General features: G+C 34.6%; 1 protein-coding gene across 9 annotated transcripts in view; it reads right to left on the bottom strand.

Moving 5' to 3' along the window:
• The window catches only part of MLO4 (Seven transmembrane MLO family protein), a 72,757-nt gene that overhangs the window by 17,161 nt on the left and 30,185 nt on the right, over positions 1 to 25,411 (bottom strand). For 3 of the 9 annotated variants that reach the window (XM_088213409.1, XM_088213407.1, XM_088213406.1), the window contains 8 exons: positions 17,579 to 17,653; positions 11,468 to 11,553; positions 7,853 to 7,902; positions 7,720 to 7,760; positions 6,944 to 7,114; positions 6,823 to 6,858; positions 5,586 to 5,653; positions 4,194 to 4,254 (listed from right to left, as the gene is read on the bottom strand). In XM_088213409.1, coding sequence (XP_088069535.1) covers positions 4,194 to 4,254; positions 5,586 to 5,653; positions 6,823 to 6,858; positions 6,944 to 7,114; positions 7,720 to 7,760; positions 7,853 to 7,902; positions 11,468 to 11,553; positions 17,579 to 17,653 — 588 coding nt within the window. Of the gene's footprint in view, positions 1 to 2,026; positions 2,220 to 4,193; positions 4,255 to 5,566; positions 5,654 to 6,822; positions 6,859 to 6,943; positions 7,115 to 7,719; positions 7,761 to 7,852; positions 7,903 to 11,467; positions 11,554 to 17,578; positions 17,654 to 25,411 lie in introns of those variants that run through there. The other 6 variants (XM_088213410.1, XM_088213412.1, XM_088213408.1 and 3 more) reach the window with 5 other exon arrangements.

Below are 25,411 nucleotides of genomic sequence, written 5' to 3'. Positions count from 1 at the left end.
AAATCTATTAGTTACATCTCGCGTACTTCCTTTCCTCCTCTTATGGGGTGACCCACTTCTACTTACGTTGATTCCAAAGCTTCTCCCATTCCTCAAAGCCCAGCAGCAGAGTCAATCGCTCCTTCGGTCGGTTAATGAGCTGCCAAAAGCTAACTCTCCGCTTGGTAGCTACTTTCCTGTGATATAGTGCTTGACAAATAATGTGCGCTCGGACTGACACTGTTCATATCCCATATGCTTCACTGCTCTGGTGAATCTGTCAAACTATGCTCTCGGTAACTATTTAAGTTCATAAAGTACCTTCTTTAGTTTACATACCTTTTGTAGATTCATTTCAAGTACAGGTGGAACTTCCATATACACCTCTTCTTCTAGATCACCATTGAAAAAAATATTTTTCACATCTAGTTGATAAAGAGACCAATCAAGATTACAGGCTAATGAGAATAGTACTCGGATAGTATTATATTTGACAACTAGAACAAATGTCTCTTAATAATCAAGTCCATATGATTGAGTGAAACCTTTAGTAACAAGTCGTGCTTTGTACCGATTCACACTACCATCAAGATTATATTTAGTCGTGAAAATCCACTTGCATCCTATTGGAGTTTTTTCTGAAGGTAGATTAGTTAATTCGCATGTCCCATTCTTTTCAAGGGCTGTAATTTCTTCTTGGATAGCAGCATTCCACTCAGAAATTTTGAGAGTTTCATGAATCGTTCTTGATTCTAGGGTACTACTGTCAAACTTACTCATAAAAGCATGATACTTTAAAGATAGTTTGCTATATGAGACATAATGTTGTATGGGATGCATTGTGCAAAAATGAACACCTTTTCGTAAAGCAATAGACAATTCAATATCAGTAGTTGAGTAAGAGATTCATTACCTGTGGTATTTTGGGTGCTTGGTCCAGGAGTTGATTCATGAAAGTGCATAGTTGATTCTAATACTTTACTACCACCTTGAGTCTTGTTCCTCCTGGTATAGACACGTAACTTACTCACTGCAGGTAATGTGCTATCAGTTTCTGTGACAAGTTCAGGCTCTTTGGTAGCTTCAAGGATGGGTTCTTTTTCTGATATAGGTTCTTTGTCTGATGTTGTCAATGAAATATGTAGTGGAGGGATGTTTACATCCCACAATTAATATTTTTGAGTAAAATTCTCCCCCTAAATACTAAGAGTGGGATAAAATGGTTGGTTTTCAAAGAATGTGATATCCATAGTATTATAAAATCGACGGGTAGCTAGACAAAAGCATTTATAACCTTTCTGATTAGAAGAATAGCCAACAAAAATAGATTTAAGAGCTTTTGTGTCTAGTTTTCCTCTAAAATAGGTATGAATGTGTATATAAACAGAGCAGCTAAAGACTTTAAATGGGATTGTATGTAAGATGTGAGAGTTTGGGAAGGCTTGAACAAGGGAATCATAGGTTGTTATGAATTTAAGAATATAGGAGAACATCTTATTGATCAGGTAAGTAGCAGTGAGAATAGCCTCTCTTCAAATAAATTTGGAAATATTTGTGGTAAACATAAGTGATCGAGACACTTCAAAGATATGTCTATTTTTCCTTTCGAGTACACCATTTTGTTGTAAGGTGTACACACAAAAACTTTGATGGACAATGCCTTGATCAGTGAGGTATTTTCCCAAGTTGAACTCAAAGTATTCACATACATTATCAGTTTTCAATACTTGTATTGTTGTCTGAAATTGGGTTTAAATCATAGTGTTGAATTTCTAAAAGATTTGACCAATCTCATATTTTTTTTTTACATAAGACAGATTCAGGTTATTCTAGTGTGATCATCAATGAAGGAGACAAACCATTTTGTACCAATAATATTTTTTACCCATGCTGGTCTCCATACATTACTATAATTAATGCAAAAGGTTTTTAAGGTTTATATGTAACAATGGGATATGAATTGCGAGTATGTTTAGAAAACTGACATACTTCACACTCAAATGAACTCAGATTTTTATTTCTGAATAAAGCAGAAAATAGTTGTTTCAAGTACATAAAATTTGGGTGTCGTAATCTATAATGCCATAACATAATAAAATGATCAATATTAGAACATTCTACAGAAACTAAATTAGCATATACTGCACTTGAAGTTTGTTCATTTGAAAGACAAGTTGCAACTGGTAGAAGGTATAGTCTTGAGTCTTTCCTAGGCCAATCATCTTTCCCAAGGCAAAGCCCTGAAAAATACAGAAATTATTGTCAAATTTAACCATATAATTCAAGTCTTTATATAATTTACTTACAGATAACAGATTGCAATCCAAATTGGGCACATAGAGGATGGAATGTAGTATCAAGCATGGTAATATATAGGTTGAACCAACTCCTGCCACCCTAAAACTCGTTCCATCAGCAATCTTAATGGAGGATACTTCCTTACATTCACTGTATTGACGAATGAGTGAAATATTTCCAGTCATATGATCGGATGCCCTTGAATCAACAATCTACACTTGCCTTTTTGTGGAATAGGCAGATAAACTAAGTAAGCAATTACCTCTTTGAGCAACGAAAGCATTACAAAGAAGACCCTTTTGTGAAAACATTTGCAAGAGAGCCTTCATCTGAGTTGGACTGAAAAGAGCATTTTCGGTGGGTGTAGGAGCAAATGATGATTCCTCATTAATCACCAAATTTCCATGATGTGTCTCTGTTATCAGGTTTTTCTTCTCACCAAGCATACCATGCAACTTCTAGTATTTATCACGGATATGACCGGGTTTTTTACAAAATTCACACCACGGTCTACCCTTTCTTCCTTGAGCTTCAGAAGCACGATTGGTGAGGGCAAAGGCAGTCTCGGAAGCGTGAGCACCAAACTAGGATTCGTTTAGTATGACTTTCTTCTGGGCAGCAAGAGCCGAACTAGTCTCCGGTGAGTTCGGGCCAAAGAGAGATTCACCCATCATGATTTTTTTCCTGTTCTCTTTACGACGGATTTTCGAAAATGCTTCTCTAAGGCTTGGCAACGGTTTGGTTCCCAGAACGCGTCTACGGATTTAATCCAAATTCTTATTGAGACCCATTAAGAATTTGAAGATTCGTTTGTTTGCATTTGGTGATGGATTTGAACATTTTTGCGTCATCGGAGCAACTCCACTGGTGCTCTTCAAAGACATCGAGCTGTTGCCAATTGCGGGTGAGGGTGTTGCAATACTGAGTTACGGAAAGCTCCCCCTGTCGCAGGTCATGAAGATGAGTCACTATTTCGAAGATTGCTGATATGTTATCATGGCTGGAGTAGAATTCGCGCGCGGCAATCCAAATGTCATCCGCGGTCTCATACAGCAAAAAATTTTCTCCAATCTCATTTGTCATGAAGTTTACCAGCCATGACATAACGAGATTATTTTCGACTTTTCACGCACGAGCTCCTGGGTCATTGGCTGGAGGTAGAACGAGTTCTCCAGTGAGGTATTTTTCTCTGCCCTTTTCTCGGATGAACATCAAGACCAATGATGACCATTGGAGATAGTTGCTTCCATTCAACCTGTGTCCAGTGACGAATGAGGGTGTCTGATCAACGAGTGAGTGGTTGACTGGCATGGGAAGGTAGGAACTCGAAAGAACTTCGGGTGGAGAAGAGGTCTGCTCATCCGTGGTTATTTGGTGTGATTTGGATGATGATTTTGGATCAAGATTGCTCTGATACCATTAAAAATTAAGGAAGAAGAATTTGAACAAAGTGAAAAGGAGAATTCCTTTCATTATTTTCCTTGATTTTCTTGGACACAAGTAGTGCTATTATATAGGCAACAGTCCTGACAAAAGAGGTTACAAAATATTCTAACATATGTAAATATATATACATTCTACAGTTTATGCTTGATTATATGCTATGAAATTCATGTATGTTGTGCACATATGTTATGTGAATACATCATAGGTTATCCTATTGGAGAGAATTTTGAGATTTTAATCCATAAATCCGAAACTATTAAGGTTAGAGTCAGTCTCCAAATTTCATTTTTTACAAAAAAACAAATATACATACTTAGCATTTACATAGCTACAATATACATGTTTTATAGATAAAAAAATGTGAAGTAGAAAATATTTTAATCTACTAAACACAGCAATAATTTCTAAAATTAAGAATTTCAGGTGAAACTTTCTATTAAAGCAGGTAAAAAGTAGAATTTTAGGCGAACCTGTGTGACAATTACATTCAGAGGCACGGTACTATAGCTACACCAAAACTGAACTAGAACCCTGCATCAACAAGAATCGTGTATAAGTCAAGTGCATTCAATTGGGTCAAAAGTAGTGACTCCAAAACCTAAATATGAATTTTCATCCATGCCAATGATATGACTTTCATGAACTCACTGATAGAAGTTACTCTATTAAACGTAATGATAAGAATCCAAGAAATTGATTGAATAAGAAATATGTTGCACTTCAAATGCTTTGATAAGAGCCACTAGTCCAGTAACTTGAAAAATTATGGTTCATTTTAATTTAGTAATAAGACCAATTTCTCTAAGCATCAAAGTTCATTCAAACTCCATTTCCAACTATGCAAACATGGTAAGATTCCTGCTCACCTACTCGTATAAGTTTGACTATACCGGCCTGCTCCCTATATATCCAGGCAATTTTTATAATTTTACTAACAAAATCTGCACTTTCGCTTTATCTGGCTAACATTTATTGATCTCTAAACTGAAGTTTGAGTCAAGCTGAAATCAATGAAGTTCTAATGTTAGACTCCGGCAACGATAATTAAAACTGTCCTCTCTTCCTTGTTTCTTTAAAGATAGATCAATTCTTTAGACAAGAGCAACAAGCAGTTCTCTCACATTATTAAATCCTCTGAATTTTCATAAACAAGTCTTTCTTTGTCACTATCTATACACTTTTTCTTTCTTGTTTGAAGGAACTTAGATGGAAATCCACAAACTAAATATTTATTTTAACTTTTTTCCCTGTTCTTAGATGAGAAAAACTGATCTTACTAGCTTGAAACAATAAATTAAGCAAGTAGCATTGGGGAAAAGTACTTTGGTGTCAAAAACAGCAAGTCAGCTAGATGTGTTATAGTTATCGCAAGTGTCTTTGCTCATTAGTTAGTCCAGAAGTATACATTGATATTGCAGTGAAAAGCTTCTGCACCTGGTTTGAAACATAAATGCCCAACCTAAGCACATGGTTACTAAAAGGATAAATATACTCTTACACTTAATTCATATTGTAATTTGTGTATATCACTACTTATATATATATATATTTGTAAACCAGTAGGTCGGGTTTATTATTAAGAGAGAAAATTTGAAAAAAGAAAAAATTGTCAAAGGTTTTGATAACACACAAAGGTTTTGCTAAGGTTTTAATGGTAATCTTCTGTTTTCTTTTGAAAAAAAATTTTGTGCGATTAAAAAGTTATTGAGAGATTTCATAGAAGGGCATGATAAAGGATGGGTCAACAAGGAATTTGCAAATGATAAAAGCAACAAATCTAATATTTTCATAATATATTACTGGTTATATGCAAGTCACTGTACTCGCACAAAAAATACATTACCTCCAAGAAAGAAACATACCCAGAAACTAATCGAACGATTATCATTGGATAGTTTTTCATGAAGCATGATCTCTCATCGAATCCCCACTAGACATTAGGAAAAAGAATTTAAAAAAAGAGGAAATTTATTATAGCACTGAAAATAAAGAGCAAAAATTCTTAAGTAAGAATAACACTACAACTACAAACTCAAACGGAAAATTAAATTTCATTTAAAAATCAAGGGTGAAAAGGGCAAATCAGGTCTGTCATTTGAATTGTTAGCAGATGAGGAACCTATATAGTTAAGGAATTCAGACCAGTTGTGACAAGTAACTCTTGGGACATTGATGATTATTTAATCATCTGCAAGTTATATAAGTCTTCTCCAAAATTAACTTGGGATTTGGATATTGCCAATTGTAATTAAGGCTGAAGGCATACCTAAAACTGCTTTCAGGACTAGGTATGGATATATAGGCTTGCAGTTCTACTGTTTGGTCTTAGTAATGCTCATCCTGCTTCCATATATTGATGAACAGGGTTTTAAACCCCTACCTTGACCAGGTTCTGGTGGTTTTTATCAATAAAATTTTGGTTTATTCCAAGAGTAAAGAAGAAAACCAGGAGCATTTGAGGAATGTTCTGGGACTTTGAGGGAGAAATAATTGTAAGCAAGCTTCAAAATGTGCAAATGTTGGTGTTTGAAATTTCACTTTTAGGCCATGTGATTTGAAAAGATGGTATATCTTTTGATATACCCAAGGTTGAAGCAATGATCTATTGAGCAAGACCAACTAATGTAACAGAACTGATGGCTACAGTTGCTGACAGACCATATTTTCACCATGGCAAGGCTAATGTGATATCTAATGCTTGGGTCGTAAGTCCTCCAGTTACATAACTTTATTGCCACATTCTACATTGCTTACAGAGATAGGATATGAAAGTCAGAATTCGGGGTAACAGTAGTTCTTTGGGTAAAAGGACAATTTATCCGACCTCAATAAAAAGGACAAATGCATCTCAACAATTAGATGAATGATTGATCAAACTCGAGGAAGCTTTGCAAGAAAAATGTCTAGGGTTTTGGGCCCACAAAGATGGTTCTTTAAGATTTTGCTCTCAGTTTTGTGCTCCAAGAGATCATGAGCTGAAGGAAGAAATCATAAAAGAGGCCATAACATTGTACATCTAAGCCTTTTGTACCATCAAATCTACTACTATCTCAAAACTACCATCTCAAAATGGTAACATGGTGTAGAGAGAGATCTTACCAAAGACCAGATAAATGTTGCCATCTCAAATGCATTCTGCACAAACAGGTGAAAATTAACATTAATTCTATGTAATCACATAGTCTATCAAGTAAATTAGAAAGGAAAAAAGAAAAAGTACCTGAAAAATGATAAATTGTATCAGTCGCAACAAAATTTCTGGTTTTCGAAACCAAAAAAGATCATCACATGGTTTCACTTGAGCCCCAGCAGATGGACCTGTTTGCTCCTTAATTTCCAGTGCTAATGATGAAACAACATGTTGAAGTTTTGTCCCAACCAACATGACAAGCTTTGACATATTTAACAATTTTACAAGTAAAAAACATGGATTAGATTTCTTTCTTTAAGGTTGCATTTATTCTACAATATGGTACCACCTTAGTATCATGTAGATTACTACTGTACCATGTTTAGTATTTCAAAACATGATACTGAACAGTTTTTGTACCATATCTGGATATATAATTTATAAAAATTAGAATTTAGGAGAAAAATTGGACCTTGGTAGAACATAACTTAAAAACTATTACTCTCTCAAAATTGTGCAATCTCAGAACCATTGCATGGTCTCAGATGTTGATGTAGTCCTGAGACAATGGTGCAGTCCCAGGATCCCAAAACTTGGGACATCAAAGCATTTTTGGCGCTCAAGCTCTGTCCCCAGAACTCGAACTTATTATCCCTAGTCTAGTCGTTCAAAATACATTAGTATATAGATCTAAAAAATTAATAATAATAGAGGAGTGGACATTAGTTATCCTGTCTTGGTGCACTACACAAAGGACACACTAGCAATTTCTTACTGCTTTAAGGTTTCACAGTAGTATTTATTAGTTTTATACTGTAATCCAACCTGACACTAAGTGAATAAGTTGAAACTGTAATTGTACTCACAATGGCAGGAATGAAAGAAAGCCAGAAGTAAATATTAAGACCTGCAATGCAGATATGACTGAGTAATCCCAAAATATAAACTAAAAAAGGAATAAGTAGAATGCATGTAATATCTGAACAATTTACAACTTACCATGAATATTTATGAAGATGCATAAAATGGCATAACCCCAAAGTGGCCAGCTGCAAATTAAAAAAAAAAATTCCAAGTTTTTTTAATTTAAGAACCCACTGAAAAGAATCAGTATATAGAACATGTATCTTGCAATGCTATTTTTGGGAATTATATGGTCATGCAGCAAGAATGCTTTGAGCTTCATCTAAATCCGTAGAAGCTGCTATAATACAAAGGTTTTGGCACATTTCTGCCGAATAGATGAAAGATCAAAGCGAAAATAGCTCCACAAACCAGAACTGTTCATTTCAATTAAAAAGAGAAGTATCTCCTCTGCTTTATTTTTATAGTTTACTAATTAGCAAAAGGTTCCATCAACATGATTTCAGCATCACTCTCATCAAGATATTTCTCAGAAAATTTATGAATTCTCCCCCAAGGATTGGATTCTCACATGCTGTTTTTGTTTTGACAATTCAAAGTAGCAGAGGGTTTTTCTGACTATGAATTGATAGTCAAAATCATGTGATTTAAATGTTAAGTACAATGCATAAATACTTGTCAATGATTGAAATGAAAACATACTAAACAATTGCTAAGGTTCAAAATGGAAATGGATAAGATTATTCCAGCAACGCCACTCCAAAATATTAGAAATAATTCAGTAATGGTACTTTACGACTCAAAAACTATATTTTGTTCTTATTTCAAATTATCTACTGCAGATATTAGAATAAGATTATTGAATTATTAGAAAAATCTTTGGTTTGATAATTATTTCGAGAAATCAGGATATATTGTTATCATGTATATTGCAAATGCCTATTTAAAGAGTCATTTTGTTTATGGCGATATACAACACTTTTGAATGCATTAGCAAAGCAGAGAGTGCCTTACTCTTAATTATCCTTGTGATATCTCAATTTCTTAATGTGTTTAAGTTTTTTCAGACAAAAAAGATGTTAATGGAGCAGGTTTGCGAGGGAGACACTATTCGTTGGGAACATATATTATGTTTCCATAATCTTTTCATATCATGTAAGACTTATATAAATAGCTACAAATTTCTACAACGAAGATAAATAAAATTTCTTTATTCTCATGTTTTCTCTCTGATTTAGTATATGAATCTCAATATTGTATCAGAGCAACATCCATGATTGCTGCTGAGTATCAATTAACTTCTTCTCCCTATTCGACTATATAACAAACTAAGACCAAAGTTGTCTATCAGAAACCAATCCTCAAGGCTTTGTGCAGACATGTTTCTCCTAGGACTCGATTACAGTCGACCTCAGTCTTACCTCTAGGATATCATGTTTTTCAGTTAACTAAAGAAAAAAAAAGGAGAGAGAGACAACAAAAAAAAAAGAGACAAGAAAAAAATGGCAAAAAATGAAGTTGATACCAGTAAGATTGGGTTGCTAAAAGAGAATCATTCTTTAGAAATTAGTAGTCCTAGAAAACTTGATGCAATTATCTTGCATAGTCAAGCTCTTTCTTATTATTTATCAAAGCCTGTGACTGTAGGGATATGTTACAGGATAGAAGCCTAAATCAGCCAATGGTGACTCCATGTTAACCAATGGGAATTGAAGAACTCTCTCATATGTATTGGTTAATTAACTATCCTTCAAAAAAAGGACAGCCTGTTGGATGTGAGAGATCGTATCGCACTCCTCTGTGCATGTCCTCCTCTGTGCACAGCACACTCCTCTCTGCATTTCTTGACTGCAAACACATGCTGAAGTCTTCCCTCACTCCTTCTCATTCTGTCATTCAGTTCCAGCTTCTGATGAAGTCTTCCCTCACTACTCAAGAGCTTTTGCTGCTTTCTGTCGCAACTAGCAGTCAAGCAAAGCCCTTAAGAGACCTGTTACGGAAATGCAAAAGAGGACTGGGCAAAACGATTGTGACTTGTGACTTCAAAGAAAAAGACGGAAAAGCATAGCAATCATGGGCATAAGTTCTGATACCAAGATTTAATTCATTGGCCAAGACCAAAAGAGGGAGAAAGAGAAGTCAGACTGAAGAATTTCTGTCTGTATTATCACCTTACTCATGTATATATTTAAACAAAGTTACATCTCTCTGAAAAGGAAGTTATAGATACCTATACTAATTTTAGGGCTTTATGTAAAATGGGAAGTATTCACGGAATTAAAGGATTGATTCAATCTCCATGGTCCAAGATCTCAGTGGTCAACAGTATATATACTATCACTCTTAAAGAAATGCAAGATAGTGAATAAGATACTATCAACAGTTTACAGAACTAATTTAGCAGCAACTATGAAAATGATAGAAGCAGCAATCTTCAAGGCTATTTTGATAGCGGTTAGGCTAGAAAGGTAGATGACAAAAAAACACGTGGATGCATCTTCTGTTTAGAGAAACGGAGCTGTTTCATGGATGTCAAAGAAGCAAAACAATAAGCCTTATAGCACTGAAGTGGAATGTACTATAGCCACTACTAGAGCTTGTCATGCCACTTGGTTGGAAAAGAATGTTTTGAAGATGTGAAGCATAAACAGGAAAAACCAACTTGTATTTCTGTGACAACAAATATATAATTGCTCTGGCAAGAAATCCAGTACAAAAAGATGTGGCAAAGCACATTGCCACATGCCATCATTGCATTGGAGAGTTGGTAGCTAAAACAGCAATTCATTTGCTAAACTGCCATGATGACATCTAACTTGCAGGAATACTAATAGACACTACTAGAAGCCAAAATTCAAGAATTTCTGCTCCTTGCTGGGAGTGCAACCCCTTGCTTGAATTAAGGAGAATAAGGATAACTAATTGTCAAATGTTATCTATTTTCTTATCTTTAATTATCTGTCATATATGTAGGAATAAGGTTGTTGAGTTTTTGTAAGAATCTATGGTTTGATAATTATCCATCAAGCTGAAAAATTAGAATGTGTTGTTCAGGTATGTTCCAAATGCCTATCTAAAGAGTAATTTTGTTTATGGAGGATAACACTTTTTAATTCAATAACTACGAATCCTTCTGGTATCTCGTTTCTTTTCTGTTCCTACACAAAAGGCATTGAAATTGGATTACAAAATAAAGATACATATTGTCAAAAGATTATTTATTATTTTCCAATTAATGTTGTCATTTCCTCTCAATTTTTCTTATTTTCCTGAAAAGAAAATGATGTCAAGATAGTGAATAGTAATCCGCTCCCTTCATTAGTAGATCTAAATCTGCAGTCGGAAAACAGTTGATGTGGGAATATAAGTCTCAGAAAGTCATCTTGTTCCATTTTCTTTCACCAGGTCTTTCTACTTTGTTTTATTTGAAGTTTTGATTTCTTTAAAAGTCTATTACGAGAACGATGCCTCTTGCAGGAAAACTGGGAAGCTTGCGATCTTTCTATGAGAATATGTTAACTTTCACAACCAGCTTCTGGAAAGTGGGCCACACTTCCTCTTCAGCTTCTTTCTCACCCGGAGAGTGCTTTTTTTATTGTCAAAATGCATTACTTTTGCTTTATCCATGTTTTTACACATGTACAAACTAATCCAGTTGCTGGTTCCAAGAATCAAAATCCTTTATTGGCAATAAAATGAGATAATATTGGAAGATTTTAGGTTCGAAGTTAAACTCAGGATAGCACATACCTGATCCCAAGAATGCCATGAAATTCGTCTTCCATGCTCCGTACCATATATTTCTGGAAATTGTAGGAAAGAGGTAACCTGTGCTTCTAGAAATTGGCAACAAAAGACGATACAACATAAATTCAGAAGAGAAAGCATGGATTTCAAGCATCAAATAATGCATTAATCAGAGAATGCACGACAATACAGTGACAGATTTTTCCATTACTTCAGGTTCTAAGATTTGCCAAACAACTATACAAACATTTTCCAGCATGTTCATCTCGAGGAGATAATGGGAACTGCTGCTCTGTTTAATAATTTCCTTTCCTTTTAAGTGCAGTCAACCTCTTGTGTTTAATAGCTATACTATTAAAGTTAGAGCACATGAAAATCTTCCAAAGAGTTCACTGAATATCATACTAGCTTTTCTCTCTGAGCTCCTTTCTTGTGATATTCTTAGTTCTGCTATCTATTCTCCAAAAATGACAATAAACAACAGAAACTACTCCTTTCAAATAAAATAATCCCATAAAATGTGTTTATTCGATTGTTAATGTGCCAGCAATTCATTTAGAATGGACTCAGGCTTTGTTTACTCTTAACCTGATCCAACTAGTGTACTGTATCTTATCAGCAGTAGTGATGTTTCTGTGGAAAAATGGAATTGATGTTTATTATTTAATAATAAAACCCTGTATATACATTTTCTTGGGAATAAAAAAAACCTATAATTAATATATAAGAGTATTTTTTACTAGTATACCCTTTATCCTAATTACACATAAATACATTTTCCAATGCTCTCTCTCAAGCCGGTAAATAGACATTGTCCATTCTCAATTTGACAATGATTGTCTGAAACTCTAGATTACTTAAACTCTTAGTTAATACATCTGCAAGTTGAGAGTTGGTACATCTTAACCAAGTATCTAATTTGATAAAATTTCTGTCAATTTCAATATGTTTTACCATGTTGTGTTGTACTACTTTGTGAGTAATGTTGATTGATGATTTGTTGTCACAGTATAGTCTCATAGAACCATCCCATTTGATCTTTAGGTCTTTCAGAATCATCTTCAACCATAGTAGCTCATGTATTCCTTGAGCCATTATTCGGAATCTGACTCTGATTCTACTTCTTACTTTTTTATTTAACTAGATTTCATCTAAGAAATGTACAATAGCTTGTAATGGATCTTTCATCCAATACCAATCCTGCATAGTTTGCATTGTTGTAGCCTTCAAAAAGTAACATGTTATTCCATCTAAACATTATACATTCTCATGGTGTCCCCTTAAAGTAGCGTAGCACTAGGTATGCTATCTGCAAATGTACCTCCTTAAAGTTGTGCATGAACTGACTTATCGTACTCAGTGCATAGGCAATGTTTAGTCTTGTGTGTAACAAATAATCAGTGTTCCAACAAGCCTCTACTACATCTTCTTGTTGAATTCTACGTTTTCCTCTACTAGTCCCAATTTATGGTCAAGATCAAACAATATGCATTGCATGTCAATTACATATATCCTTTAGAATATCACTAATCTACTGTGAGATGAAAATCTAGGCTTTTGAGTGAAACACTTCTCTTCCAACAAAGTATTTTAATTTCTCTAATTCTTTAATCTCAATTCTTTGGTTAGCATTGTTTGAGCACCAATCTCTCTTTTTTGTAATCACCTGTCATAATATCATCAACGTATACCAGGAGAACTGTAACTTCCCTAGAGTCTGAGTGCTTGATAAACATAGTATGATCTCCCTAACTCTGCTTATATCTTATTGTCAGCATTACCTTTTCAAATATTTCAAACCATGCTTTGGGTAATTGAACCCGTGGAGTATTTTTTCTAGTCTATATTACTTAATTTGTCCCTGCCTCTTCGGTAAATTCTAGAAAAATTTTTATATAAATTTCTTTTTTCAGGTCTCCACGTAAAAAAACATTCTTTACATCAAAATATTGTGGTTGCTAATCAAAGTTTGTAGCTACAAACAATAGGACTTGCACTGTATTCATTTTGACAACCAACGTGGGAGTCTCTTGATAGTCTATTCCATAAGTTTGGATATATTCTTTGACCACTAATCTTACTTTTATCTCTCTATGGTCCCATAAGTATTGTATTTTATAGCGAACACCTATTTGCATCCCACAGATCTCTTTCCCTTACATAAGTCCACCATTTTCCATGTCTGCCTCTTTTCCAGTGCCTACATTTTTACATTCATGACATTTTCTGATTACTCAAGACAACGTACTAGGAATAAACATTATATTTAGACTATGAGAAAGTTTTTATGTTATAGAGAACACTTGTCAAATGACACAAATTTTAAAATAAAGAATAATGGATGTTTAGTAGATTCTTAAATCCCTTTTCAAGTGCAATAATACGTTCATATCAGAAAGTAAACAGTTCTCAAAAATTACCTCATCCCCAACACTCGATTCATATGCTTAAACTTGCTGGCTCAGGATCCAGATTTTTTCTCCTTGAGTACACCTTAGATAATCATGAATCCTAGGTGGTTACTAGCCCAAGTTTATTATCTGGATTGTGGTGTAATTAGGGATTTCTTTTTTGGGGTTTGAGACAACTGAGAGGGTGTAGTATTTGGTGATGTAGAAGGTAGTGGGATGTCAAAAAAGAATAAATTCTTATCTTCTGATACAGGCTTCCCTCGAAGAGAAAGTTGGCTGAAGAAAGACTTGATCTCAACAAATGTGATGTGTGCAAATACATAAAAAAAATTTATAGAAGAGTGATAATATTCGTGTTCCTTTTGTGTGGATGAGAATCCCACAAGCACACTTAATGGACTTTTGGTCAAATTTCCTCATTTGATGTCAATATATGTGAACACAAGCAACACACTGAAATAATTTAGGAATAAGATGATTTATAACTCTTACATTAAGAAAAAAGTATATGAGACTTACATAGGACTCTGATAAACTCCTACATCCTATACATTAATTTGTTAATAAGATAAACGGCCAATCAAAATAGTATTCCACCAATATTGTTTGTACACGGTTTTAGAACAAAAAAATATTGGTAGTAGCAAGTAAATGGTTTTTTTTTTTTTACCACTCCATTTTTTTTGTAGAGTGTAGACGTAGGAGGACTCATGGAAAAATTATATGTTTTTGTTTTGTCAATTCATATATATCATAGTTAAATTTTCATTATTGAAATCTTTAAATAAAAAGTGAAACACGATCTTAAGGATAGAAAAAGAATGACGTCCTAATTGTCTGTGGTGTAACCAGATCTTGTCTAAAGTACCAATAGAAAAAGAGGAGTATGGTATCTCAGGTGCATCCAAGAGTACGATCTGTTCCGTGCTTCAACATATACAATTATCATCTTTAAGGTTTGGTCCTGAAAGTTACAATAAGAATAAGAAAAGTTCACACTACAACTAACATCGTGTGATAATCTGGTCACTGAAATAAGATTCATGCACAATTTAAGAACATGAAGCATATCTATAAGTGTAAAGTGGGGACTAACTTTATACTTTCAACCCCTGCTATGATAATCAGTGACCCATGAGCAGTAACCATTTCCTTACTAGAAAATGGGATATATGTGCTAAGGTATTTAAATGAATTGGTTATGTAATCTATGACTCCTGAATCTATAATTCTAGACAATGTAAGGGGTTTATTTGAGGCATTTAGTACATATGAGGTAGAAAATGTATCTGAATGTACCAATAAACATGCAGTTATGGGTTTCTCCAAAGACTCAAGTCGAGTTCTTCAATGTTCGATTTTTGCTTTAAATTCGTTAAGATTGGAAGCCTTCTCTTCCACTTGTTGATTAACCATATGTGCCTATTTGTGGAATTTTATGCTATATTTTTGCATCCCTAGTATTTACTAGAGGTACTTGGCTTAACATGAAATTTCCAATATTTCTTCTTGGTGTATCTAGGTTTCTTACAGAAAGTACACCATAAATTGTCTTTATTCTCTCCACTGTTGTTCATATGTCTTGTTGACTTGGCTCTTTTGCCTGTTGGCGTGGTTTAGAGCCCTTGGTTATCATAGTTGAACTTTCAATGGAGCGAGTTTCTAGCATGACCCATCTGCTACTCTATTATGCCAGAAAAATGGAAATTATTTCATCTAGGGATGGCGTTTCTTCCTTCCATAATATCTAAATGCACCTGATCATATTCCACATTGAGACAAGCGAAAAATTGGTATGCTTTGTCCTTGTCCATAAAGTTCTTCTGAGCTGCTTCATCTTTACTACACTGCATGTTAAGACAGAAGTATTGGTCCTGTTTCTGCCACCAACCTTTTAGGAGATAGGCATATTCCGTCACTAATCTGTTTCCTTTCTTTGCAAGCCAGGTCTATATTATCAAATCATAGATTTGGACTGCATCTTTAAATTTGGAGTTAGTTTTCCTGACTGCTTCCCAAATTTTCCTTGCAATGGGTAAAAACATACATGTATCGCTTATCTCTGGTAGTATTGAATCCAGAGTCATATTATCATTGAATCATCTTCATCATAAACATCAAATTGTGGATCTCTCGGCTTTGGTCCAGTGCCCGGAGTGTGATTAATTTTCCATTTTTCTTTGAGATTGTGTGGATTAGCTGGGATCACTTCAGATAATTTTTTCCATTTACACTGTCTGCCGCCTGAATGTGTTGTAATTCTGTGACGAGCTTTTCTGAGTGGTTTCTTTCGGAGTTGGTTCCGGTGAATTGTGATGTAACTTTCAATATGGGGATAGCTAAAGTCTAGAGAATCTTTATAGCAGGACAGACCAGCTGAGTCTGGCTGTGGTTTCTACTAGTCAGCACAGTCCTGTGCGGCTACTGCTAGAGGTGCGCTGGAGGACCCTGCGGAGCTGGAGGGTGAGCGACTAGTGAGGTAGTGCCAAGGTTATTGCATGCCTGCAGATGCACGGATGAGGTGGTTGCATGCCTGGGGATGCATGGCCAAGGTGGCCACGCGGCTGGGCATATTGAAATTTATAACCCAGATTTGAAGAAGAATGAGATGAGTTTGATGAACATTGATGAGATTACACGAAGAAAGAGAAGTATAGAGAGAGAGAGAGAGAAGTTGGGCATAATATGAATTTTGGAGTGAAAAATGAACTTCCTCATTTCATTAACAAAGACAGTAGAAGTACTTATACAAGAAAAGATAATTATAAAAGTAACTCCAATTTTTACAATAATATGATAAGTACCACAAAACTATTTATCATTCTAATAGGGCAGAGCAGAAGCGTCTTCGGCAGCTGGACAGATCGTGAGCAGTGTGACTCTGGTGGTGCATAACTGTTCTGGTGGTGCGCAGCTCTGGTGCAGTGGCTGGAAGCACGGTAAAGGATAGAAGCACTAGGTCGAGCATCAAACAGCTGAACAGAGGCGGCGCCCAACCCAACTGAGCAGGAAGCAGCATGCGGCTGTTTTCCTGACTATGAAGGACAGCGGCAACCATTTTTTGGTGGTGGCCAGGATATCGAGGCACGCGACTGTGATACTGGTGGCCAACTATTAAGGTTAGCCCCGTTAAGCTTTTTGTAGTTTTTCTATTATGGCGACTAAAGCCGATTAGAGTTTGTAAAAGAATTAAAATATTTTTTCTTAGTACTTATATCATGTGGAAGAATGGAATTGGATGTTCATTATGTAATAAGACCTTATACATAAATATTCTTGAGAATAAGGAAAGCTATAATTAATTAAATATGGGTATCTTACTAGTATACTTTTTATCCTAACTACACATAATATACACTCTCAACAGTATCCATGATAATGTGTATATTTATGTGACGCAAAATGTCACCTCATGCAAGCTGCACAGGATAAGAAATATGGTATGTTTATATGCACACCCATATAAGATAGCAAGCATTTAAGAGAGAGGTTTAGACATAAAAAAAACATGTTTTCAAGATAAAAGGACTTGGACATTTAACAAGAATCATTCCATTTTACATATGTACAACAATCATTGCTTTATCTTTTCCGTCTTATTCACTAATATTCATTAAAAAATAATAGTATCTATCATGATGAACCCAGTTAGAGGAAGGAAATAAGAAATAGCATAAAAATGTGATATGACAAAGATACCCACAGTGATGAAACCCAAACGCAATGCCAGGTAGTCTGACTTCTGTATAGAGCTCTTGAATTGTCGTAAGAAGCAAAGCTGCACAAAACAACTCGATTTAATTACCATACTAATCACAAAATTTAGCAAACACGGAAAAGGAGGAAGGATAAAATGAAGAATATAAAGTTTCCCTTTGACTGACTATTACAAGAAGGAAAAGTCATAAATTGATCCAATTCATCAATGCAGAATTCTTTAACATGACTTTTAAAAACAAGACCTAAAAAGAGAACCACAGCCTGATTTGCTAGTTAATTCAGTTTGTATCACCATGAAAGAGCAAAGAAATTGATGACACCAGTGCGCGCTCATCCACTGTATTTCTCCACTTTCCAAAAATTCTTGATTATTGCTATTTGGAAACAAACTCGATTTATGCACTTCTTTAATCATTCTGCTTCAGGACCCAAATCTTTAAATAGATTTTCCATGTTGATTGCCAAATTTATGATGCTTGCTTCAATTTTTAGAAAAACTAACTGCTTTGGTAACTAAAAATTTATAGAGAAGAGACTCATTGGTCTTTTTGGCACCTAAATCTGTTAAAGATATGTGAACCACTCAAGGATTGACGTGACAACAATATGACAAATACATTTTTTATTGAAAAAAAAGTGACTAATACATTTTGCCATGCATGACAGTGGCTACAACTTGGCCTACTCATGACATGCACATTGCAAATGTCACACAACACTACTTGTGCAAGAGATTGATTGAAGTGTGAAAGAACCATCTTTTTGATACTCCAATGTCGTATTAAGAATATATGATTGTTGTGTTGCATATAAGCGTTTTAATCACATACTATCAATAATTTAAGTTTCAGTATTTGAGACCGGTAGCTAGGTTCTAAAAAGTTGTTGGGTCGTTAATATTTGAACCCTACACTTTAACAATGATATCAAACTATGTGCCAGCTCAATAACATTGAGCTGGTACAATCATTTTGTGGACCTTTGAATTATGATGAGACTGTGATATACAACCTTGATAGGGACATCAAATTTAAATAGTGCAGATTGTGATATTCCAATCTCATATAGAAAAAATATATGATTATTAAATACCATATAAAGACTCAAGTCACATGATACTAATAACTTGAGTTTAAATTTTTGAGATCAGCTGATAAGTCCAAAAAGTTGTTCAACTAATAATGTTTGGGCTTAGAGCATTCAATCTTAGTTCAATACAAATAGAGAGTACGAAAGATTTTTTTTTGTTCCCCCCCCCCCAAAAAAAGGAAAAAATAAAGATTTGGCTTCAAGAAGAGGGTAGAAAGGAACCAAAGCACTAGTGTCTTACCTTGGCCAATGAGATGTCCATTCAATAACATAAGATAATTTTTGGCGAGCCTTATTAGGTAACTAATTGACTATCATGGTATCTGTAAATACCCTCCATTAATATTTATTATTATGATCTTCACTATTTCCAAAACATGGGAGATTTTTCACCAACTACCATTTCCACTATTAATGACAGTTGCCCCACAAGGCAATTACAGTAGATATGGTGGGATCACTCTTACTATAATCTTATTCGAAGACGTTTCACTTAACATTATATGATACAGTGATCTTGGGGTGAGGTCAGTTGTTGAGATGAACACTGCTCTTCAAGGAAAATGGCTGTGAAGATTTAATAGAGCAGAAGGGAGACTGTGGATGGGCAGCGGGAACTCAAAAATGTGTACATACCGCATGGTATGAGCTTATGGAAAAAAATCAGCATGGGGAGCCAAAAATTTTTTGATTGTACAAAATGGAAGATGGGAAAGGGTGACAAAACTCGAATTTAGTTGGATGATTGGGTTGGTGTGGGTAAGTTAAAGGATCAAGTCCCGAATATTTTTGCCATTGCTACTTCTAGAAATATGGTGGTGGAGGAGGCTTATGAGAAGGTGAGTGTAGGAGGGAATGGTCCATGAATGTAATCAGAAACTTGAAAGACTGGGAGGTCGAGGAATATGAAAACCTATTGCTTATTCTATCACAGATCCCACTTGAGAATTGTAATGATCAGCTGATGTGGAAATTAAGTAAAAATGGAATTTTTTCGGTTAAGAATTTCTACAAGCACTTAACTTGTGGGGATGGCAATGAGCGTGTTCTTTTCCCCGAAAAACAGATCTGGAAGACGAAATCCCCTCCTAAAGTTACTTTCTTTGTTGGAAATCTTGCAATCACATCCTTCTTTGGTGCCCTATAGTTTTTAACATTTGACCATAGTGTATAGTTTTTTGGGAATTAATTGGGTAATGGCGGGGTCGATTAGGGATGAGTTGTGCTTGGGCGGGCTTATATGAAAAGAGGAATGTTAAAACTTTTGGGGGTATTGAAAGGAAGATGTGTAATACTAGAGATAGATGGATACACGTTTTTTGTTTTATACTTTTAGGTCATGACATTAATAGGATAAATGATTTTAGAAATGTCATTAATCACCTTATTGGCTTGTAAATAATATGTATACGGGTTATACCCCCCCCCATTACCAATGTGAACAATACATTTCTATACTTTTATTAAAAAATATATATATATATGATACGGTTGGACATCAAACATATTTTAATCATACTTTTCTCAAAATGAAAATGACATGTACATACGATACATGTTCTTTGAACTATGGAATGTCATTATAATTGTGATAAGATCATAATAATAAGATATAATTCATAAATATCCCAAATTACAGATTAATATGACATGGACATTATTGGATTTGAACAGACTAATAAATGTTGTAACACGAGTATGTGCTTAATTCCAAATATTAATTAAGTGGACACTATGGCAATTGTCTAGGTATTCATCATACAAATAAACCCATTACACTGACTCAAATATCATACTCTTCAATTGAGTCTTTACCGTGTGTCAAGTAAGAACCTAATCATAGTAGTTATTTAAAGTATTCTTTTGACTTAGGTTTATACGATGAACGCATGTGTGAAAAATTATACTTTGACACTACAAGTTTTAGTTATTTTTATGTGTTTTTATAGAAAATTGTCCATATGCCTTGGCCCCAAGGGGATGAAACACGGTGGGATTGTAAAATTTAAACATTATATGTCTAGACAATTCACTTTATCATGCTTTATAAAGTGAATTCCCAGATCTTTTTTTTTTAATAAAAAAGAATTTATTAAAATGAAGAAAAGAATGCACAAATTAAGAGATGGGACATCCTCCCTAAAAAATGGCGAAAAAAAATGGAGACCCCACAGGTAACAGAAACCACCAACACAAAATGCTGATGACCATCCGTGTTGAAGATAGGAGATGGTAAAATCCTGGTAACATCTGTGTCGTTAAGTCCATAGGGAGGTCAAAAAAATCATCCTATCCCACAACTCAGAGAATGGAGTGCTCCTACTATTAAATACCCTTGAGTGACGAACAAGCCAAATATAGCATAGACCAGCAAGTACAACTCCCTCCCATAAGGGCTTAGAATCCTTCCTCAGGCTGTGCCGACCTAAATGAGTAGAGAGGAAGCTTCCCACTGAAGAGGGCAACAACTAGACCAAACCAAACAACCTGAAAACATTTGTCCATAGTTTCCAAGAAACCTCATAGTGGAGAAACAGATGTTCATGAGTTTCACCACCTTTAAAACATACAACACAAACATCATGGAGCCCAATGAGGACAGCGAACTTGAAGCAGGTCATTTGTGTTCAGTTTTTGGTGAATAGTAGTCCGAACAAAGAGCTTCACCTTGAAAGGAACAGGAGCCTTCCAGAAATCCTTGGCAATATGATTTGACAAGTAAAAGCAAGTAACGTATTGGATGTGTCAAGGAAGGGTTATTTGAGGGGCTACAAAGTGTTTGGTGAGATAGTCAAGAAGGGATTTACATGAAAAAATGCTAGAAGATTCCAAGTTCCAGCGTTTAATATCACGTTGTGAGGATGGTCTGATAGAGGCCGAAGGATCCAATAAGGCTGACATGTCCAAAATCTCCCTATCCGAGAGATTAAGTGAGAAGTAGGAATTCCATGAACTTATGTCCTGGGTGAGTATCAAAAATTGTGAGATTGAGCTTGATGTCTAAAGGAAAGCCTATACAATCAGAGAAATTGTGTTGCTAATAGTTGATTGTGTTAGAAAAAATTTTACAAGATACCCTAACTCAAAATAATACTTTGCTGAAAATGGGAGGAAAAAGAATAAGATACTAATAGAAAAACTTAAGTTTTTATTTGTAATTGTTAGAAAAAACTTTTAAGTACATGGGTATGTATAGATACTAACACAACTCTTAGAATTCCAAATACATGTATAATTATCAAATTTAATTCATGATCATAATAAAGTCTAAGAAACTATTTAAGCAAACTCAAAATACACATATTTATAATTTTAACTTCTTGTAAGATAAAGAGTCCTCTTAATTTGTAAATCATTACTTTTAATTTCTTAACAAGATAAAGAATCTCGTTAATTTGTAAATTATTATTTCTAACACTCTCCTTTAATTTGTGAATTTCTTTTCGAGTCCAAGATTAGCATATGGTCTTTGAAAACTTCAAATTTGAATGGTTTGGTGAAAATATCTGCAACTTGATCTTGAGTCTTTACGTACTTGAGCTCAACTTCTTCTTTAACAATGCAATCTCTAATGAAAGGGTACCTTGTATCTATGTGTTTACTTCGTTCATGAAAGGGAACTTCATCTTGCGTCCAATGAAGTTCTTTTAACAACCTTCTAAGGTATATGGCATGACAAGTGCAAGAAGTTGCTGCAACATATTCAGATTCACAAGTTGACAATGTAACCACGACTTGTTTCTTAGAACTTCATATAGCTGCACTATCACCCACAAAAAAAAACAAAACTAGTTATAGTTTTTCTATCATCAACATCTCTACCAAAATCACTATCAGAAAATCCCACAAGTATGCAATCATTAGATGATGAATAAAATAACATAAAATTAATAGTACATTTAAGGTTACGTAACATTTTTTTAGCAACATTCATGTGAGATGTGGTAGGAGCTTCCATAAAACGACTTACTAGTCCAATCGCAAAAAGAATATCAGATCTTATAAAAGTCAAGTATCTCAAATTTCCCGTAAGACTTTTAAAAAAAATGGGATCGATCTTTATTCGATTATCAAACTTTGATAACTTGACTCAATATTCCATAGGTATGTTTGCAGGATTGTAATTAAATATTTTGGATTTCTCTAAGACTTCTCTTGCATAGCCTTCTTGAGAAATGAAAATGTTATCTTCCATTCGTTTCACCTTAAGGACCAAATAGTAAGATATGAGCCCAATATAAGTCATCTCAAATTCAAGTAACATGGTTTTCTTGAATTCTTCAAATAAGCTTGGATTGTTGTCAGTGAAGAAGAGATCATCCACATATAGATACACAAATAAAATTTCACCATTTGCATAATATTTCATATAAAAGCTTATTCATGAAGACAACAAAGAAACTCATTATCTTCAAAATACTTGTTTATACGACTATTCCATGCCCTTGCAATTGCTTTAACTCATACAAAGCTTTTTTCAATCCCAACACTTTATTTTCATGTCCTTCAACCACAAAACGCAATGGTTGCTCTATATAAACCTCCTCGTTAAGATAGTCATTGAAAAATAATGACTTCCCATAAAGTTGAAATAGTTGTTAGCAAGCGAATAGTCTCCATACGAGCAACTGGTGCAAAAATCTCATCATAATTAACTTCATGCTTTTGATGTATCTTTTAGCCACAAGTCTTGTTTTGTACCTTTTTACCTTTCCTTGAGAATCTTTCTTTGTCTTGAACACCCATTTGACACCAATAGCCTCATGTCCTTTAGAAGAGTTGATAATTCCCATGTGTTTTTCTTTTTATGGAGTTGATTTCTTCCTCCATGGCTTGTCTCCATCTTGCATCTCTCATGACTTCATCAAAATTCATAAGTTTACAGTTAAGGAAAAAACATAACAAATTATTTATATCAAAATTAATAATCTCCTCAGTTTCATCATGGAGATCTTGAATGCTCTTCATCTTTCATGGTCTTTCACTTAAGCTTCCTTGAAAAGTGGATGATGTAACACGAGTTGGAGAAGGAAGTGGAGTTATCTCTTGTAAAGGCACCATTGTCACTTGGCTTTCCTCTTCAAAATATGGAAAGAAATCATAAATATTTTCTTCTTGCTTCTCCTAATTCTAAGCTACATTTTCTTCAAATTCAACATCTTTACTCACTACAATCTTGTCATTGCTTGGATTGTATAATTTGTAGCATTTTGAATTGCACCATAACTAATGAAAACATGTTTGACACTTCAATCATTGAGTTTAGATCTCTCATATTGTGGAACATAAGCATTTGCAATATTTCCAAAACCTGCAAATAGTTAACACTAGGTTTCATTTTACTCCATGCTTCTTGGGGAGTCTGGTCTTTTATACTTGATGTTGGAGATGTTAGACAAATACACTACACAAGAAATTGCTTTGGCCCAAAATTTCTTGGGCATGCTTCTGGCTTTCAACATGCTTCTAGTCGTATTAAGAATAGTTTTATTCCTTCTCTCTGCAACTCTATTTAGTTGTGGCGATCTTGGAGCCGTTAAGGGCGACGAAATCCATTGTATTCACAAAAATTATGGAATTCTTTAGAAGTAAATTCGTCTCCTCTATCTGTTCTCAAAAATTTTATTTTATAATCACAATCTTATTCTACAAGGGATTTGAAAGTTTTTAAAACAACAAAAGTATCTGATTTTTGCTTTAAAAAATATACCAAATGAAGATGGATTGATTGGTCCGCACCCATCGGCATGCACAAGTTGAAGTGGCTTGGTTGCTCTTATAGTGGTTTTATTTGGAAAACTCCTTGAGTGTTTCCTAAGTAGACATGTTTCAAACAATTGATTAGGATTGATCAAAGGCATCCCTTTCACCATTTTTTCTTCTCTCATTGCCTTAACCTCACCAAAGTTCAAATGGGCAATATGCCAACATCATGCTTCATCTTCCACACGAGCCTTCAAGCTTCTTGCTTCAATAGTCTTGCAATTAATTAGTACTTTGATCTCTAAGCCAAAGACAAGAATCTTTTATGTGAATTTCATATTCTTTTTCAAGAACTTGACCCAAACTCAAAATATTACTCATCAACTTTGGTACGTAATAAACATTAGTAATAAATACATATCCATTATTCTTTGGAGAAATTAAAATTGTACATCTCCCTTAAATTTAGATTTTTGAAGAGTTTTCAAAAGAAACAATGCCATTGATCTTCTCATCAAGCTCCACAAATTTTTCTCTGTAGTTGCACATGTGATTGCTTGCTCCATAGTCCAAGTACCATAAACTATGGTCATCACTATCTCCATCTTTACAAACTAGCTTCCTCCTCATCTTGTTTATCATTACCAAGATTGACTTTCTCTTTTTTTTTTTTGAAGTGTCACGACATTTCCACGCATAATGGTCATATCTGTGACAGTTGTAATATTAAACATTGGACTTATTAGACCTTGTATAGTTGCTTCTTCCCCTTCCTCTTCCACAACCTCTACTTGACTGTTGACTTTTGTCTTCATTTTTAGCATCATCTTGCAGGATGCTATTTCTTTTGGACACTTGACCACGATCATGACTAGATCCTCTACCTCTTCCTCATCTTCTTGGTCTTCCACCATAAGAGACCTTTGATTTGAGAATATCCTCTAAAGGCTCTTTTTGTCTTCTGAGTTAATACATCTGAAAACAAAAGTAATGAACATAAATAGGTTCAGTAAGACAAATGTAG

Source organism: Carica papaya, chromosome 2 (genome assembly GCF_054855325.1).
Source record: "Carica papaya isolate Zhongbai chromosome 2, ASM5485532v1, whole genome shotgun sequence".
NCBI lineage: Eukaryota > Viridiplantae > Streptophyta > Magnoliopsida > Brassicales > Caricaceae > Carica > Carica papaya.
The sequence above is the reverse complement of the archived record's forward strand: the minus strand, read 5'-3'. Positions and strand labels throughout refer to the sequence as shown.